General features: G+C 42.8%; 1 protein-coding gene across 1 annotated transcript; it reads right to left on the bottom strand.

Moving 5' to 3' along the window:
* Positions 1–9: 9 nt before the first annotated feature.
* LOC134465993 (TSC22 domain family protein 2-like) lies at positions 10–19,083 on the bottom strand. The gene is made up of 5 exons (XM_063219893.1): positions 19,064–19,083; positions 16,096–17,943; positions 9,877–9,951; positions 3,632–3,683; positions 10–3,524 (listed from the first exon to the last, which is right to left on the bottom strand). The coding sequence occupies exons 1-5, from the start codon at positions 19,081–19,083 to the stop codon at positions 3,195–3,197; spliced, it is 2,325 nt and encodes a 774-aa protein (XP_063075963.1). The 3' UTR covers positions 10–3,194.
* Between the last annotated feature and the right edge of the window lie 181 nt (positions 19,084–19,264).

Raw genomic sequence — 19,264 nt, forward strand, 5'->3', positions numbered from 1 at the left:
CATGCCTAACCTGCTAGTGAACACTCTAGAGCATATTTTTTCCTGGTTTCATCAATTTCAACTAAATTATGAGGAAAGAAATGTCTTTTAGCGGCAAATCATCCACCCCAGGCAAAAAGTGAGAAATGGCCGCTTTGACACTGAGTGGAGATTTATCTGGATACTGTGAAGTGTCCTGGGTTCAAAAGTGTTCACTGTTCAAATTGAGAAACTATGGCTTGTATTAGTTTCACAGTTTATGAATTTATGAGTTCACAATTTACCTTGGGCTTTCAGTTACTGGTACATCATGAATGATAAGTAGACTTATGCATTATGTGCAATAGTTTCAGGTCAATTTCTGCAAACAGGCTCTAATTTCACAGTATTTTATTCTATGCATGTGACGACTACAAATCCTTTTATGTAAACTTGGTTAAAATATTTCTATTCCCCATCTCAGGTCAGGTAAGAAACCGAATCTGTAAGCACTGTACTGTACTTTGCTATGTAGTTCCACTCCTGATTGTTTTAGCCAGTATTAAGCCATAATAGGGCTAGGTGAATATTATTTCTGTTATTTTACATAAAAACGAAAAACAAGTGCACTATTTTTAACATCAATCCCCTTATCTGGGTTGTCTGCAATGTTTTAGAGTACCCCTCACCATTTTATTAATGTTTGCTGCTGTCGCCATTATTTGGATAATTTGGATTTTGTCTCAATTGGCTTTACAATGACCGTCTATGGACAAGTCCAAATATGTTCTTTGAAAAACACCTTAAACATTTGTTTTCAAAAGTATTCCTCTTACTAAGTGGTGAGGGATGTTCACAGGCATTCCATAAAAGTTTGAAGGTGAAATATGGCTTCTGTCATTTCTCATTTGCCATTTTGTGCCAAATGCTGAGTTAGCAGACCCTAAGACAAGAGCACAGGTTTGATGGTTACTCAGATGAGTTACCTGAGTCGGAAGGAAACCGTTCTTACTTTTACTTTTGACATCTCTGGTTAGGACACACCAGTAAGTCAGTCATTTAAAAAACGACTCGCAGTTCATATAGGGTTGTCACTAGTATTCCAAATATGTGAACAATGTCATTTTAATCCTTATTTTCCCTACAGCCCATCAGTTTCATCATTTTATGGGGAACAACGGACAGGAAATTGACAGGATAGGAAATTAATGCAATTGAGGGGTTCCCTGCAAATACATCAGATCCACAATCCAAATGAGCAAGAATATTTAGGCCCTAGGGGGACAGTAATACAAGTAATTTAGGGGACAATAATACTAATAACTTGGGCTTTTAGGGATATTCTGCAATCAATTAAGGCCTTTCTTTTTTGTGCTGTGAGATAATGTATATTCTGTGGTGTTTTGAGTGAGGAACAAGAGCTGTTAGCACACAACGGCATGTTTTAAGTACAATGAGAAATATGTGAAGGTACGTGCACAAAAGCATTCATACTAACATTTTGATGAGTGACGACATCCAGTTTAAAACTGCTTTAGGTGATTCAATTAACAGGAGCATATCAATGCTGTTCTTTCAGTGCTGTAAATTCAATATTACATGTTATTCTAATGCCCTAAATGGTCAATGTATCCCAGGAGATGCAATTGATTCCAGACTTTGTGGAATACACATGATTTCTTCTTCCATTACTGCCTGGAAATTTAATTAATTTCTAAATGAAAACCCTTTTTTTACACCTTCTAATTCATTCCAATTGAAGGTTTTTTTTTCCAACTGAAACTCACATGAGGAAACCAAGGTCCATTTACACACTTGTATTTGAGTATTGCATCTTTATTTCACTTTAAATTAATTTTTCGATGTAACAAAACTATTGGCATATGTAATTCAAACACCATTTCAATGAACAAAAACATGGCTCACTTTCACTGTCTTGAGGCTAGTGCAATACTAGAGTCCTCCACTGACATCCGCCGTTTGCTCTCTGCCCTCCCCAAATTTACAATTTTCACAGACTATCTTACAATAAGAGTGCTGAATACAAATGTGAGGTAAGAAAGTGGTTTGAGAAGTACAAGTCATGCAGGACATGCTAACAGCCAAAATAAGTGGGGTAGGGATAAGATCAAGTGGTAGTAGAGAAAGTAAAAAGATAAACATACAGAATGAGGAAATATAAGAAAAATAAATTAAAAAAATGACAGCTTTGCATCTTTGGTTACAAAGGAGGTTGAACAATTTCACAGCTTTTGTTTCTCCCTTGTCCCAAAACCTTATGCATGAGACACTCATGTCTGGGAAGAGAGTATGGCAACTGATGTAAAACAAACTACTGAAAGAACTTAAAAGTTTCTTCATAAAGTACTTTAGACTCAGAGATCTCCCCCAAGGACCTGTACAACCTTCCTATGCTCTTAATACTTTACACTCTATACAAAATATACATTCACACTGGGTCTTGACCATTGAAAAGATACAATCCACTAGTAAAACTGAGTTTAGTGTTCAACATCATGATTTTTATCAGTATAAGTGTTTGTATGTACTCCTTTGTAAATGACAAAATTACGCCGCAATTGCCAACCACAAATGCAATGAATACAAACACAAGGAAGGCCCTCATCTTCCAGAACAGCGTCCCACAGTAGACACTCTTCCAGCTTTTGATTAAAAAATAAGACTGGGAAATTAGCAGCCCTACAATAAATAACAAATATTCATGATGTGGACTTGTATAGTATAGTATGGTGCAGGCTCTGAAAAATAGACTCTTGCTCCAATGGCATAACACTCAAGCACACACACTCAAAAATAAACCCTTGTTTCTGACTGAATGCTCTTTTAACAAAAATAGCTCTGTCTGTCGATACTCTTTGGCCACTAGGGTCCTCTGGGGGACAGGGCCTCCACCTACTTCTGGACCAGGCTCTCACCTAACACCCCCCAATGTCAATGTGGCTCGAGTCCACATTGCCTGCCCAAACAGTGCCTAAGACAATCTCCCATTACTCATGAATGCCATTGTCTTTGTCTAAACACTGAGAGGGCAACACGGCACACACATTATATTAAAGCACAGCTCATTGTCTGAGGGAAATAAGCCAATGGTTGAACAAGAGTTTAGTCTCTCCTCCCTCCCGGTGACCTAGTGATGAATCGGTGAAGCGTTCTTGTCCATTCCCACTGTCTGGTCCCCTGTGAAGGCAAGAGGAAGCATCTCATCTCATCTCATCTCAGGCGGAGGTGACGCTGGGTTGCAGTGGAGGTGCGGTGATGGGTTTGCCGGCGTCCAGGCTGGGTGATGCCTGCTGGATGGAGTGACCCTTCACCCCCGCGAGGGCCGGGCCTCCTCCGGGCAGCAGCTTCTGTGGAGTGCTGTTTGAGGTGGCTGCTGCAGCGGACTGCCCGGGGAGTTGAGAGAGCTGGTCGCTGTTTGCAAGGGACTTGAGCACGGCGTTCTCCCGCTCCAGGACAGAGTTCCGCTCGTACAGTTCCTTGATCTGCTCTTTCAACACCTCGACCTCCTCCCGCACGGCATACATTAGATGACTCTTCACCAAGTCCTTAAAAACAAAAAGTAGAACAGTGAGTGCAAATTGGGTTGGAAAATACCCATTACATTTAGGCCATTACTGTAAACTGTGAAATTAGATGGTGACAAAGGTCTTACCATGGCTTGCTCGATTTTGTTGTCAATGGCAACCACACTGGCACCGGAAGTGCTGCAAAAGAAGCATTTTTTTTTAAAGACTTACTTAAAAAAACTCTTAATACATTTTCACACGTTTTTATGAACACAATTTTTCAGTTGAAAAATTCAACTGAACTACAGTCTGTTAACCTTAATCCAGACATTATTACTTGCAGCACAGAGGAGAAAATAAATTTCTATATTGCCATGTGAAGCCTGCTCTATTAAATACTCCGTTCTGCAAAATTGTGTGTCCATAGTGTCCTGACAAACAGAAGTCATTCATGTTCTATGGTATCCATTGTGTGCCCATTACCAACATTTTCCTGCCCTCATTGCTTAGATCATATGCCCCGATAACATGTACTAGCCATACTTGTGAGTATGACAGAAGAAACAATCATTCAGAGAATCCTTCTGGAACCTGCTTGCTACATTCAGTACTCACATGGAGTGCTAAGATGTCTTGAGCACAGTGGTGGACAAAGTAAAAATTAAAAAAGAAACAGTTTCTTTCCAACACAGGTAACTTATCTGAGTAAAACGTAGACCAATGTACTTGTCTTACAATAAGCTGATTCTGCACAGGTTGGGTTGAGTTTGTGGTGGGTCCTTGTTAGGTTTTTATTGTTTTTCAGTAATAAAGTCTCTCAATAGGTAGGTTAAATGGAGTAAACGGTGTAACAGCTATGTAATATGTGCCACTGTTGTAATTACACCACTAAAGTACTTTTACTTTGTCCACCTCTGCTTGAGCAGTAAAATCCATTCTCTCGCATGTGTGCACAGAATCACACCAGGGGAAAAAAACAGAACGCTCGGCATATAACCATAAGCAACAAAGGTATTCTGGTGATGGAAATGTGTTTAAGAAGACATATTGTTGATATATTGTATTTGGAATGTAAGCGCCTTGGCTGACAGAGACCTGGTCAAGTGGATCTCCTCAGTCAGTTGCCATAGCACTAGCTAATGGAATTTTCTGTCTGAAATTGCTTTCCAAGAGTCCATTATCATAAGTACTTTCATTATGCCATGAGTCATAATAATAATAAATAATAACTATTTGTATAGCACAGTATCGTACAAGATATGCAGCTCAAAGTGCTTAACAAATGGATAAACATCAATGTTAAAAATTAAAATAAAAAAAGTGAGGTAGAAAAGAGAGACAGAAGAAGAAGACAAGAGAAGAAACTAGACAGAATAGAGAAAATAAGTGGATTGATAAATAGGTAGACGTAGAGAAAATGAAATAAGGAGGAGTTTAAAGGAGAGATAAGTAGATTTTAGAGGCATAAGGTCCACAAGCACCTTCTTCAAAAAGCTCCTTTTACAGATTTCAAAACAGACTTTGGCCACATGCATCAAACCAGGCTAAGGCCGACTTTGTCCGTTTTGAGGAAGAAATCACAATTAATAGGATAATAATTTTGGCTTAAAGTTTAAAGAACAAGTGCCAATTCCAAATTGTCTGCAAAAAAGTAGAGTGGTCCGTTATTTGGCTACTTTGGATTTTGTCTCGAACGGCTTTAGAATGGCTCTCTCTGTTCAACAACACATTTGTTTTCAAGAAAGTGCCACTCACCAAGTGGCAAGTGGTGTGGACTGGACTTATTTAGCATTTTGTTAATATATTGTTTTCCTTCTTTCACAAAATGACAAATAAAAAAGGACAACAGAACAGAACAGAAGCCATATTTTGTTTTCCAATTTGTTAGGCAATGCCACACACATCTAAACACTTACCCCTAAACACTGAGATGAAAACCTTTGAAAACAAATGTTTAGGGTGGTTTTAAGAACAGAAATGGGCATGCCCATAGATGGCCCTTCTCAAGCCCGCTGAGACAAAATCCAAATTGTGCAAATAACGAGACAGCAGCAAATATTTAAAAAAAATGGTGAGGACCACTCTACTTTATCGCAGACAATGCAGAAAAGACGTTAAATGTCCAAAACGATACCCTTGTCCCTTAACTATATTATACTATTCATAAGCAACCCAAAAAAGATCAGTTGCAAGAACTGCTGGTCTCTAACCACACATGCAAATACAAACATGAAGCAAAGAGACATCTTTGACCTTTCACCCAGATCATGTTTGGCACATATACGAAGCCAAAAAGAGAAGTTGAGGCCAGGAAAAAAACTCAGATTGGTATGTGTGGAAAAGCCCACGTGTCAGAGGCAACAGCAAGCAGGGGAACTGCCATACTGCCTTTAATTCTACACTAGTGTTTCTCAACGGGGGCGGTACAGCCCCCCAGGGGGCGTTGGGGAGCCCTGGGGGGGCGTTGGAAAGGATACAGTTTAGAGGGGGCGGTGCTTAGTTGCCATTGCGGTGCATTAGTCCATTTTATTTTTTAATACTACAGGGGCATTGATGAGGTCAAGGGGGTGTTGGGAGGCTTAGGATGAGAACCAGGGGGCGTTTGTTCAAAAAAGGTTGAGAACCACTGTTCTACACAATCGTTGCGATCTGAAAGACAGTATGGAAGTTATGATGAAAAACGGACCAGATCATGGTCCCTGTCTCTGTCCAATCAGAGAGCAGGGCAGGTGTTATAATGGCGAAGTATTCTGTCCCCTATGGAATTTACAGTAGGTAGGTCACCAGAGACCTAATCTCACTTGTGATTAGGTCTGGTGGTAACCAGGCAAGAGAAGAGGGGGTGCACTGATAGGGGAAAAACAAGACTGAGTGAAAGAGTGAGAGACGCCATCTGATTACAGAATACTTGACATACCTGTCGCTTGAGGTATAGCTCCAAGCCTATATAACCACCGTCACCTAGCCAGGCCGCGCCCTCCTAATGATGCAACACCTTCAGCGTTGCTTCTAGTCAGGCCAGGAGCAATACGAATATCGCTTCTGAGCTCCAGAGAAATCGGCAAACTCCTCCAACTTTGTCGGGAAGCAAAAACCAGTAGCAAAACAAGGGAGGTGGGTCTACCATGCCGTTTGGGAAATGTCAATTGCTATGCTCTTGGTCAGACCAAGCCTCGAAGATATTTGAAAGTCGATGATAATCAGGCTAACCGTCACCAACATGACAAGCACCACAGGGGTCAGTCTGAGTCATAGAGTCGGCCATAAATCAGAAACAGCACAGTGGCAGCAAGGTGAGTGCATACTCCAACCCATACATTTTACGCAACATGCATTCACTTGAGCACAAAACCCCTCATAAACTCATAAATCAATTCTCAGGAGGTCATCTAGAGACAAACAGGCAAACACGCCCACTTATGTTATGTTCAACTGTCACAAAGCTTTCTTGGAGGCACTTGAGGATAAATTTAGGTGATTCAAAATGCTCTTGGTAGAGAGCACAGCCACAGAGAGCAGAGGGGGCAGGCAAAGTTGTGCCAAGCAAGCCCATGATTAACCCTAAGAGGGGTTATGAAATTGTATCTTATATATTATAAAAACAATATCATATCAGTAGTAGAATTTAGTAAGATGTCCTGACAGTGGCAGCAACTGGAGCCAGCCAGACATGAGCTTTGTTGGTGTTCTCTGGCGGAATAAGACGGCATAGTCTTTTAGGCTAATCTTACCAGATTGTTCACAATACCCGATTATACATTTTAAACCAGACACAAGAACTGTAGATGCATCTCGTAAACAAGGTAGCAAGACAGACTTGGGTGGATAAACTAGTAGCCTATTCTTCGATATACAGTGCCCTCCATAATTATTGGCACCCCTGGTTGAGATGGTTTTTTTAGCTTCCAATTATTATTATTTTTTTTTCTAAATAATATGGGACCTTAATGGAAAAAAAGAGAAAAATCCAACCTTCAATACAAGTGCATTTATTCAGTGGGGAAAAAATCCTACATAAAGAAATAATTATTTTACATCAAATAATGTGTGTCACAATTATTAGCACCCCTGTTGTTAATATTTTGTACAACCCCCTTTTGCCAACAAAACAGCACCTAATCTTCTCCTATAATGTTTCACAAGATGGGAAAAGACAGAAAGAGGGATCTTCAGCCATTCCTCTTTGCAGAATCTCTCTAAATCATCCAGAGACCTGGGTCCTCTCCTCTGTACTCTCCTCTTCAGCTCGCCCCACAGGTTCTCAATGGGGTTGAGGTCTGGGGACTGAGATGGCCATGGGAGGAGCTTGATTTTGTGTCTGGAGAACCATTTCTGTGTAGATTTGGCCATATGTTTAGGGTCATTGTCTTGCTGAAAGACCCAGTGACGGCCCATCTTCAGCTTTCGGGCAGAGGGCAACAGATTTTGATTTAAAATGTCCTGGTATTTCAAAGCATTCATGATGCCATGCACCCTAACAAGCTTCCCAGGGCCTTTGGAAGCGAAACAGCCCCACAGCATCACTGACCCACCCCCATACTTCACAGTGGGTATGAGGTGTTTTTCAGCATGCACATCTTTCGTGGCACGCCAGACCCACTTAGAGTGTTTGTTGCCAAAAAGCTCAATCTTGGTCTCATCTGACCAAAGCACACGGTCCCAGTTGAAGCCCCAATACCGCTTGGCAAACTCCAGACGTTTGCGTTTATGATTGTGGGTGAGGAAAGGTTTTCTCCGTGCATGCCTCCCAAACAGCTTGTTGGCATGTAGACAGCGCCTGATGGTTGATTTGGAGACTTTGTGACCCCAGGATGCTACCATTTGTTGTAATTCTGTAACAGTGAGCCTTGGAGATCTTTTGATTTCTCTTACCATCCTCCTCACTGTGCGTGGTGGCAAAATAAACTTGGGTCCTCGTCCAGGCTTGTTTACCACTGTTCCAGTTGTTTTGAACTTCTTAATTATTCCTCTCACAGTGGATATGGGCAGCTGCAGTTGAGTGGCAATCTTCTTGTAGCCTCTGCCTGACCTGTGAAGGTCGGCGCACATTTGCCTCACTTGTATGCTGTGTTCCTTTGTCTTTCCCATGTTTAAGAGTGGATAAGAGAAATGGCCTCGGTGTCACATCATATTTATACCCCAGGGAAACAGGAAGTGATGAATTACTAATTAAATGTTCCTACATACTCTGGTAAACTTTGTAAACTACTGTAGAAATTACAGAAATGCTTCAATTATATTTATTTCCTGGGAATTGTTAAGGGTGCCAATAATTGTGGAACAGGTGATTTAATGAAAAATAATTATTTTTTAGTCAGGGATTTTTTTTATTTTCCTACAATTCATTTGAGTTGAAGGCTACATTTTCCTAACATTTTCAGTGTGACAGTATTCTTCTGCAATAAACACTGAATTTATTTTAAGGCTTTTAACACATCTCAACCAGGGGTGCCAATAATTATGGAGGGCACTGTAATTCCACAAATAAAATACATACATTTACAAAACACCATTTAAACGTAGGTCTCCACGTTTTTTCCCCTCATCTGAAATGCTGCAAAATCTGGTCTTATTTAAACAAATGTCTTCTGCACAAGAAGCAACACACCAGAACTCCTGAACTCTGCTCATCAAACCACACATTCTGATGCATAAAAAATACCACACATGTAAATCAAGCCAGACTTTTTGTTAGTCATTTTGTTAAATAATCAGATTTTAAGGATTAGTCATTAGCATTGTTAATGAATGTGGGCCAATCTTGCATACAGGACAGCAGCTTGTACGCACCAAATCTCTGGTTCACCTAAATACAGAGTCACAAGACTACTGCTGTCATGAATGGTCCAGGTCGTTTTGGTTGGGTAGGGTGCGCACATCCACTTGTTGCAGTTGCCAGACAAAAGTGTCAGACAGTTCAAGAAGGTAGGTCTGAACTCTTATTCCACAGTGTGCAGACTTACCTTCTTGAACGGTCATGAATGGTGGTCCTCCATCCAGTCCAACATTTTGATGGCACACAAAGGTGAGCCTTCTTTCACTGGCCCTTCAGGCGTTAAGATGTCAGAGCTCTGACCATTAGTTGGGAGGCCAAGCAATAATGTTTTCTTGACTCATGCAGCTAGGCCAACAGCAATGGGGCCCCTCCAACAAAGCTGATTCAGGAGTAAACCAGGTTAAGTTAAGAGGTAAATCATCTAATAGAAGAGCATGGAGTCCTTATTCTCAATTGGGATTCCAGGCTCTTCGGTTAAACGATTTACCTCTTGACTTATCCTGGTTTACTCCTGAACCAGTTTTGTAGTATAGGCCCATGGTGTGCCCATGCACGCTTCAAAAATCTCACTTTAGCTATAGTATGCTCACACCACACCCAGCATGGTTACGGTACCTATCGCTGAGCGCCTTCCAGTTCCTCAACTTGCCACCAGGCTGGAAGGCTTGGTAGAAAGCCGTCGAGGGGTTCCTTCACCCATGACCACACAGTGCAGTGGAAGAGAGCAGAACAGGAGAGCAGAGGAGAGGAAATGAACGTGTTGGTATGTGGAAACAGGGCAGGACTAGGGAAAACTGGCAAAAGCAAATATTTGGCAGAACTAAGAAATGAAACTTGCCAACTTCAGAAAATTGTCCCAGGACAGGCTCTTTCACGGCATAAATGCAAACAGTATGGATTTAATGTCGCAGTGCTAATCGAATGATATATCAGTATACTTGCAAGGAACACTTTTGGCGGCCCCACAACCTTGCATGAACTGGAACATTGGCAAACATTAAATAGAAACAATCTATCTATTGTAGATAAGTCTGGCCATAGCACAACAACATAACAACGTTACCTCCCATGCCCTCTGCCTATGGGGACTGTCAGACCAGAACAGTGTGTACTATATCAGTGGCGTGCCGCATGTGCAGACCCCTGACCCCCCCCCCCCCCCACTCTTCCTCTATACCCCCACCCATATCCATTACAGCTTTGTCTCTGCTGCGAAGGGGGAGGGACAAGCATGTGTGCAAACATCTCCACTTGGAGTTGGAGTGCGCTGGTTTTCCCAGAATTCAGAGGACAAAACATCTGTTACATCACCAACAACATTGCATTACCTCACCTCACCCGCATGCTCACAACTTTCCAGTCCTTCTCCATTCCTTCAGGTCCTATCGAACCCAGAGTAAGGATATGTGCGTGTGCGTGTGCGTGTGCGTGTGTGTGTGTGTGTGTGTTGGAACTATTTCTATTTGCCCCCATTTCACAGTCAGACCCATTTACGGAGGCCAAAACCCTGAGGTTCGGACAGACATCTATGCCACCAAGCATGATCGAAGTCAGCGAAACAACTCTTAGTTACAATATCTCCAGCAATAGTTTATACTTGAGCTATGACAAAACTGAGTTACACATTTGTACTGTATTGACAGACGATATTCTATCATGCTTCTCCAAGATGTGTTAAATTTTGCAAAGCAATTAACCACCAGGACAATAGAGGGTGTAAGCAAAGACGATTGATAAGGAGGAGACTGGTCATAAGGAGTTTCTTCTGGAACCATTTGGAGGCGTAGCAAGGTAATGACATGGGCTGTGTGCTAGTCTATTAAAATGCAGTTTAAGAGTTTGAGCCAGTTTAATGCCAATTGTTGGTTTCACAGCTTCGCTTATGATGCAGTGCCAGGCTATACTTTTTATGGTAGTCTGGATTGCCAGACTAGGAGGCAAGCACAGTCTACACCAAGTCTATTCAATTAGAATTTCATCTGAGCCACAATTCGAAACCAAGAACTTCAGTCGGGCTGCAAATTTTCAGCCATCAATAACATGGTAATGACACTTAAAATCAGTAATCAGTCTACAAACAACATTTCAACATGTTGACCTCTAACCTAAAACCTAACCACATTGAATGTGAATGCACAAGACAAGCAGGAGATTCACAAGAAAATCTGCAGTATCAAAACTGAAATGTATACTGCTACAGTTGGGAGCCACGTCTGGGCCGCACGTGGACTGCGTCTGGGCCGCATGTGGCCCTCGGACCGCCAAATTGAATAGCCCTGGCCTACACCAAGTCTCTTCAGGACCATGTGTGGCACAACGATACTACACCAGGTAAAGTAAATGTGAGCCTGACCTACACAAGGGCACAGTACAAACAATAACCTGAACTTTAGGGAATGCTGTGTTAGCAAGCAGGTCACCAGACCATGTGCGGGCAACATGGCACATGCATGGGAACCTGGGGTTGGATCAAACCTGGGCCATTTCCAAACCCTGCCCAGCCCATTCACTCTCTCACAGTCACCAAATGAAGAACCAACTGTTGAATTTGCAATAGAACTCTCTCCACCAATTCATTGAGAGCGTATTTTAAGTGGCAAGAAAACACAAGTAAGCTTTCAGCATCTGTAAACCAAATGTAAAAAATAGCTTCTGCAATGAATCTTCTACACATCTAAATGACTTCCAGGCACACTCATGCATATCTTGCTCCCCCTCACACACACGCACACACACACACACACCCTATCCATCAATTCAATGTTGCTCCAGGGGATTTTCAGCACTGTTCAGATGTCAGTTTATGAACTCTGGTCTTTTACAGCTGATTATACGTTAGCCAGCCAACATCCCACGCCACGACTTCTCTAATTCGGATTTTAGAGCATTTTTTTTGGAAGTAACCTATTTGCATGGCTGGTCAATTCACTGACTGGTTCCTTATCTAACCACTGCAAGATGCTGACAAGGATGGCCTGCACACCAAGCCAGTATACCAATCACAGCTTTGAGCTCTGCATCATTCTATGTGAAGTCAGAAGATTGTATTCTGAAAAGTTGTTTGTTACATGCTGCCTTCATAACTCAATAAAAGGTTGGGTGCTGAGGGAAGCAAGACACATGTAATCAAAATGACAGTATTTTTTTCTAAATGACTAGTATCATTTTTGGCATGGCCAAATGTTCCACCGAAGTGGTTCTCTAAAAGCAGGATTGAGTTAAAAACATCCACAGACCCATGTTGCTTACAAAGACCCCCCCCCCCCCCCAACCGAACTGTTTTCCAATGGACCGACCGACACAGACGTGTAGCCTGTAGACTGCACAAGGCTAATAAAATAAAAACATATTTTGCATGCCAGTCAGGTATATGCACTTCATGCAGACATCCACCTTTGAGAAAGAAACTGATGAAATGGGTCAATATGTTTAAGAAATGATGAAAATTTTCACAATTCTTTTTCCACAATGACTGATGAATACACAAAGTGTGAGAAACCTGGCCAGATTTGTACTATCCCCGAGTTGCCCCTACTCAGCCTTGATACTAGTCATGTACCTGCATAAGGGGCATCATATTCACATTGGGTAAACATCAAATCCTGAAAGTTGCCTTGTTTCCCCTTTCCTCATTGTCAACTTAAAGTCAGTGGTAAAATCAATGTTATATTAGGCCTGAATTTACCATTTCAAAATAGAAAAGGTGATATAAGTTACATGAAAAATAATAACCCTTGTTGTCTAACTGTGAAAATTATAGCTGAATGCCCTAGATATTGATTGTGCAATTTTGACATTGTGCAAATAACAATAATAATAAATCGCATTATAAACACATCATATTCCTTGGCCTTTTGACCTCAAGTTGCCAAATTGAGATGAATGTCCCTCGTTCCACAAGGATTTCGTTTTTTCCAGAGACATCACATTTGTATTGTGAATAAGAAATGAATACCAAAAGAAAACTGACTTCTTTCAAGTCGACAGTGTCTACACAGAGGCTGGAGGACAGAGTAAACAATGTGTGTTTGGGGTTCTGACTTGCACCAATAGCCATGTGTGGGCCATGGGCCTGCTGCTTTCTCAGTGCAGCCACGCGACCATGTGCTACCATCGAAAAGTAAATAAAGACCGAAGTAAGCAATTCAGCCGACCAGACTAACGGAGTAAACCCATAAAACATTTCTGATGTGTGCCATCAAAAGTCTGTAGCATTAACAAAAACGTGTTGTTTCTTCTTGGGGACGAGCATACTTCCTGTTGACAAAGTAGCTACAGGATGCTGAGAGCCTCAAACAGAAATGCTGAGAGGAATTGCCCCCTCGGCAAAACAGCCTGGTATTTACACACAGCTCATGAGCATGTTTGCAACTTAATCAGGAACTTTTCCACGAGGGAGGGCTTGGGCAGCCTTATCTCCTCTCAAGTGGACCTGCTTCATGCTTTACTCTCACCACATGTTAAGCTTCCAGCCAAAACATACAGAGCAGAGCAGAGCAGAGGGGCAGGGAAGGGAACCACACCCCTTGAACATTACTAAAACAGAGCAAAGTCACTGCACATAAACGTATGAAACAAGTATAGGCCTAATAGGCTACAACAACAGTGGTTAAAAGGGTATTTTGCCATGTCAGTGATTGTAAACGATGGCACATTGTTTTAGAATGGCAAAGACAGACAAACTATTATTGTGGATTTGGACATGCAGCACAAAAAGACATAAGAAGCTCTTCTGGCTCAAACGGGTCTTGTAGTGTTAGAAGGAAGATGTTTCCTAGAAGCCTAGCCAAGCATTTCTTTGCTGAACTCATGTGGGTGCTCAAAGATTCACAAAATATTTGAGTTATTACAGCAAAGGAAATACCATCTCATATCAGCCAACACTATGTTGCTGGAACAATTGCAAGTTTTCGGCAAGGAGTACTTGAAACAACATGCTGTTCTTTTGCCCTTGACAGATACAGAATGTACAGAGGCCAATTTGAAATCTTACAACTGCACACTGTGCAAAGAGGACTCCAAAGCACGCAGAAACTGTGCATCAATGCATACAACATGCGCAACACGTTGCCGATAGCACAGGGGGAGCAACACGTATCCTCCACCAGCTTTATCTCGTGACATGTAGCCTGGTGGAATGACTACTGTACAGTATCCGATAGGACTGTCATATCAGAGAGTGCCCCCCTCTATCAGCAGAGGAAGGTGCTATGTTTGTCTGACAGAGGGGGGTGGTTTTCAGTGGCTTCACTCTACCAAGCGGAACGCAATGGGACAATCCTTTTTGAGGCTGGGGGAACAACTGACAGAAACAGTGTGACAAGAACAATGACACGCTGAAACTTGTGACAAGCATGGACCTGTTGTGCAATAAGAACACTGCAGAAGTGTGCCTGCCTGCCTGCCCACGACACAGCTTTAGCTATACTTTGTCAAAGATGACAGAGAAGCCACAGAGCCATTTGAGGCACCTGACACTTCACCATTTCCTTTCACACTTTTCAACCAATTGACATATTGCAAGCTACTTGCAGTGCAGGAACTGAAAGTTGTGCATTGATGATGACGAGCACAGAAAGCACAATTGTCATGTTGAAACCAAAGTTTGCATTTAAAAGTTCTGACAGTAGCCCGTCCTGTTTTCAAACATTCACCCCTATTTACAGAAAGCAGCATTTTTACTGGCATAGTTAGTAATGAAGCCAAGATAGTGTTTGCCATGAGAGCCAATGTCTTAAATGGCGTGTTTCTGTCCGACACTAAGAAGTAGGCCTAAAACTCTTTCAGCATTCTGTAAAGACAGTCTGGGGCTTAACTATCGCAAGATAGATGAATAGCTGGTCTAGAATCTGTTGTCAACATGGTGGATCTACATATACAAAGTACAAGCTTCCGTTTGTCCAATATTACGTCCTGGGCTCCATCCTGTTTCCGTGTTTATATTGTGCAAATGCTTTAACTTCTTTATGAGTGATTGATATGCCCATTTCTAATTTCACTAGTAACTGAAAAATAGGTCTACCTATTCACTGGAATAAGTGTAAGAATGGACATACCTATTGCCATCATAAAAAAGGTAATACTATTCTCACATTGAAGAAATTAAATGTAAGCTTATTAGATATTCCTAGTGGCAAAGACTCTGTTGACAACAAAATGCTTATTGTTAATATGAAACATGAGTTTGTGGTACTCCTTAATGAAAGTCAAAACTGAAAAGGTTTTGTAAATTGTGTGTGTGTGTGTGTGTGTGTGTGTGTGTGTGGTTAAAAGGAACTAGCAACTAAGGCTACAGAGAATATAGTGGTGTTATTTCAGGTCTGAAAACTTTTCAACCAATGGGGTTTCTAGGCAGCCTGGGCCCCTAATGAGAAGCACCAAACATTATATTTCCTTCCTGTGCTGCTCTTAGGTCACTGTAGTACGTTCCTCTTCCCTTTCTCTTCAGCTGTGAGACAACAAACATGCAGCGCGTACATTTTCTCACAGAGTGGACTTCTCTGCTTTTATGTCTTTTAATATCGCCTACTGTATATAAAACTTGAACTTAATCTACTGTTACAGTGGTAACTTACAACGCCTTTTAAAACCCCTTCCTAAAACAGATTTGCTTCTGTAAGTACGGTACCCAAATTAAGGCCTACAAGAGCCCATTTCCACATGATGCTTTCATTTATTCATTTCATTTGTTTATTTTGTTTTCATGTTTCTTACCTATCCTTTCCCTAGACCAGATTTGCTAAGTTCTATAAGTACCCAAATTAAGGCCTAAATTACAACAGCCCATTTCATTTCCACATGATGCATTCATTCATATGTTTTCATTTTTCTTACCCATCCTCGTCCCCGTCTATCTGGATAGGTATTCCAAAAAGGCTGTTGACAGTTGGGTGGGTGAGCTGTAGGCCCTCTGGGATAAGGGGCTTCATGGGGAGATCTTTCCCAGAGACAGCGGGAAATTGGGATATTATGTCCGACTTCCTCCGATTTTCATCGCTCTGTCCAAAGCCTGGGGTGGGGTGGTGATTTACAATCGCCCCACTCGCCATGGTGCCGTTGCGGGACATCTGAGCAGGCTGCTGCTGGCCGATTGAGGGGGAGAGAGCCGTGTTCTGAGTCGGTAAGCTTGAGGCCACAGGCACAGACGTGGGGATGCTGGAAGCCGGCACACTGGGTATTGCAGCCGAACTTGAAGCTGTAGGCACATTCTGGACACTGTTGTTGGGTGCTATGGGGAGCCCCTGTGCTTCCCCAGAAGACAGGTACTGCCCCATCTGTGGTTGCCCACCAGTACTGACCATTCCGTTAGTAGGCTGGGGGAGATGTGCATTTGCAGGGAAAGAAGCAGGCTGACTGGCAGGGTGTGGCACGCCCCCAGCGCCTACGCCCATGTCTCCAGCTGCCCCAAGCACCTGAACCCCACTCGCTGGAGTGGGCACAGGAGAGGGACCCTGGTGGTGGACAGCTTGCCCTGCAGTAAGGTTAGCTCCAGAATGAGTCTGGGCCGTTGTGGTCACTGCTGGTAAGTGCTTTTGGTGGTTGTGCTCAAGTTGGTATCCAGGTATCGTGGAGGACTGGGCTGAGAGCTGGTGTCCAAGGGGCAGCTGCTTGGGTGGCGTTGGCTGCGGCTGTGATGGTTGGGTCTGATAGATGACAGACTGGGTCTGAGGAGCAGAGGGCATGCCGCCTGCAGGTTTCTGAACGTTCATTGTCTGAGGGGAGCCATTCATGCCAGGCATGACGAGAGCCTGGGGCTGAGCAGCATGTGGTGTCCCCTGTATCTGCTGTGGAGGAGCAGTCACAGGTTTATTACTGCTGCTAATAGGGATCGCACCTGTAATTACATGATGCTGTTGTCCAATCCCATAACTTTGCTGCTGTTGCTGCACATCTGGATGAGCCATGTGTGAAGCTGTGGTCAGACTAGTTTCTGCAGGGTCCGAGCCATGCCCAGACAGACCAGACAGGGCTATGCTTGAACCCGCTGTGGCCCCAAACCCGCTGTCCCTCTCAGTTGTAGAATCCGCAGTGTTGTTGTGTCTTATTGTGTCCAAGTTTCTGCTTATGACAGATCCCTCTGGATCCTTGTCGTAGAACTCTGTGCAAGTCCATCTACCTCTCCTAAACGGTTCCCCGGTACCGTGATCTAATTTGATGACTCTAAAACGTGAACTGCAGGTGCCAGTTGTGGTAGGCGTAGAAGTCACTGAGCTAGTTGGTGCTGATTGCAACGTGGGTGCCGACGCGATACCTGCACTGGTCTGAGGCACTGACTGCACGATCCCAACCGAGGGAGCAGAAGTTTGCGCCGGCGACATACCCGTTATGAGAGACGGGCTTACACCGGGGGCACTGTTCGGTATTACATTTCGTAAAGGGGTCCCGGTGTTAAAGGAACCTGGTGCTGAAGGCAACTGCCTTGCTAGGTGCGAGTATCCAGCTTCGGACTCCCCAACGTTGTTCAGTGTTTCTTCCAAAGAGCTTCCATCACACGCCGCATGTTCATAATCAGTTTGGCACACTTCGAAAACGTCTGATGATATTTCTTCTATTCGTGACTCGTCTGGGTCATCCAAGCTTTCACTGTCGTCTGCTGCGTTGTTGGCTGCCACCTGCGCCTGTGTCACACTTGTTATCTGGAAACAACTCTTCTTTTTCACAGGCATTTTAGATGTTTTACGACTTTACGTCCCACGTCCTCTCACAATATTGTGGACGACAATCAAACAGATTGCCCTGCGTATTTTGTTTTGTCCAGATGTGCAGTAAAATAGCAGCAAACCTGTTTTCTATCTTTTGGCGAGATTCTGCGTCATCGTCCTTTCCCCTCTCTCCTGTTGCATTACGACAAACGTTATGTGGTGTGATAGGCCGACCACAGAAGTCTTCCAAAGCAAAATCCGTTCAGACAGAATCCAATGCGTTGGCCTAACAAAACCGGCCTGCTTGGCGAAATTATTTCCCGTGTCCGTATTTGGCTGAAGGCCGCTGTCGCAGATGTACCTGCGCAGCTGTAGCAGCTAGTTTAGACTGAGGCTGGCCTGTTCTCCGTGCCTCTCATTTAGCCAGCTAGCTCCAACACTTCTTCCCTAGACACAAGTACAGAAAATTACTTCCCCACGCGGCGCGTTCATCCTTGCCCTTGACTTCTATTGATATTACTGACTAAACAAGTACTTATCGATTAGAAACGCGAGAAAAATCTCGGTGATGAGAAACCTCCACTCCTCCGGACGTCGGGTTCTGAACTGAATTTCTTTAAAAAAATCGCCTCCCACTACAAGATGGCTAGAAATTCGCGTTGCATGCTGGGAATTCAGCGCAACAGGCTTTACGTAGGCTACACAAGTCAGACGGCTAGCGTCCCCCGTTGGAGAGAAAAAAGTCTAGTCTGCCGCATATTCACTGTCCTAAATAATTAAAACATAACACAGACAAACGAATATAGAAGTAATGTCCATATCATACAACATAGGGCGTTGTATAGTCCCACACAAAGATTCTTTCACTCCAGAATGGACCGTCTCTGGTCCACAGATGCCTTTGACCATTTTAATTGAGGGGGGGGGATTTTTGACCATTTTCATTGGGGTGAGGGGGGTACTGTAGTACCTGTTTTAGACAATCCAATTTCCAAGTGAACTTTTATGTTATTTTTTTAAAAATGATAACAATTAATAACAATAATAATAGGCTAGGCTGCATACTAGTCTACCGGTATGTCTGTATGGGAAAGCAAGAAATGTAATTTCAAATTCTTTGTATGACCAGTGCATGTAAAGAAATTGACAATAAAACCTACTTGACTTGACTTGATACCATGGTCGATAGCCTATCACCACCACCACCATCATCATCTTACGAGTAGTTCTACAATTCCAAAGAGTGTGAAGAAGAAGAAGAAGAAGAAGAAGAAGAAGAAGAAGAAGAAGAAGAAGAAGAAGAAGAAGACGAAGAAGAAGAACATTTTCAAATTTTCAAATGTTAGGGGCCTACGCCTACT

Source organism: Engraulis encrasicolus, chromosome 16 (assembly GCF_034702125.1).
Source record: "Engraulis encrasicolus isolate BLACKSEA-1 chromosome 16, IST_EnEncr_1.0, whole genome shotgun sequence".
In the NCBI taxonomy this organism is placed as follows: domain Eukaryota; kingdom Metazoa; phylum Chordata; class Actinopteri; order Clupeiformes; family Engraulidae; genus Engraulis; species Engraulis encrasicolus.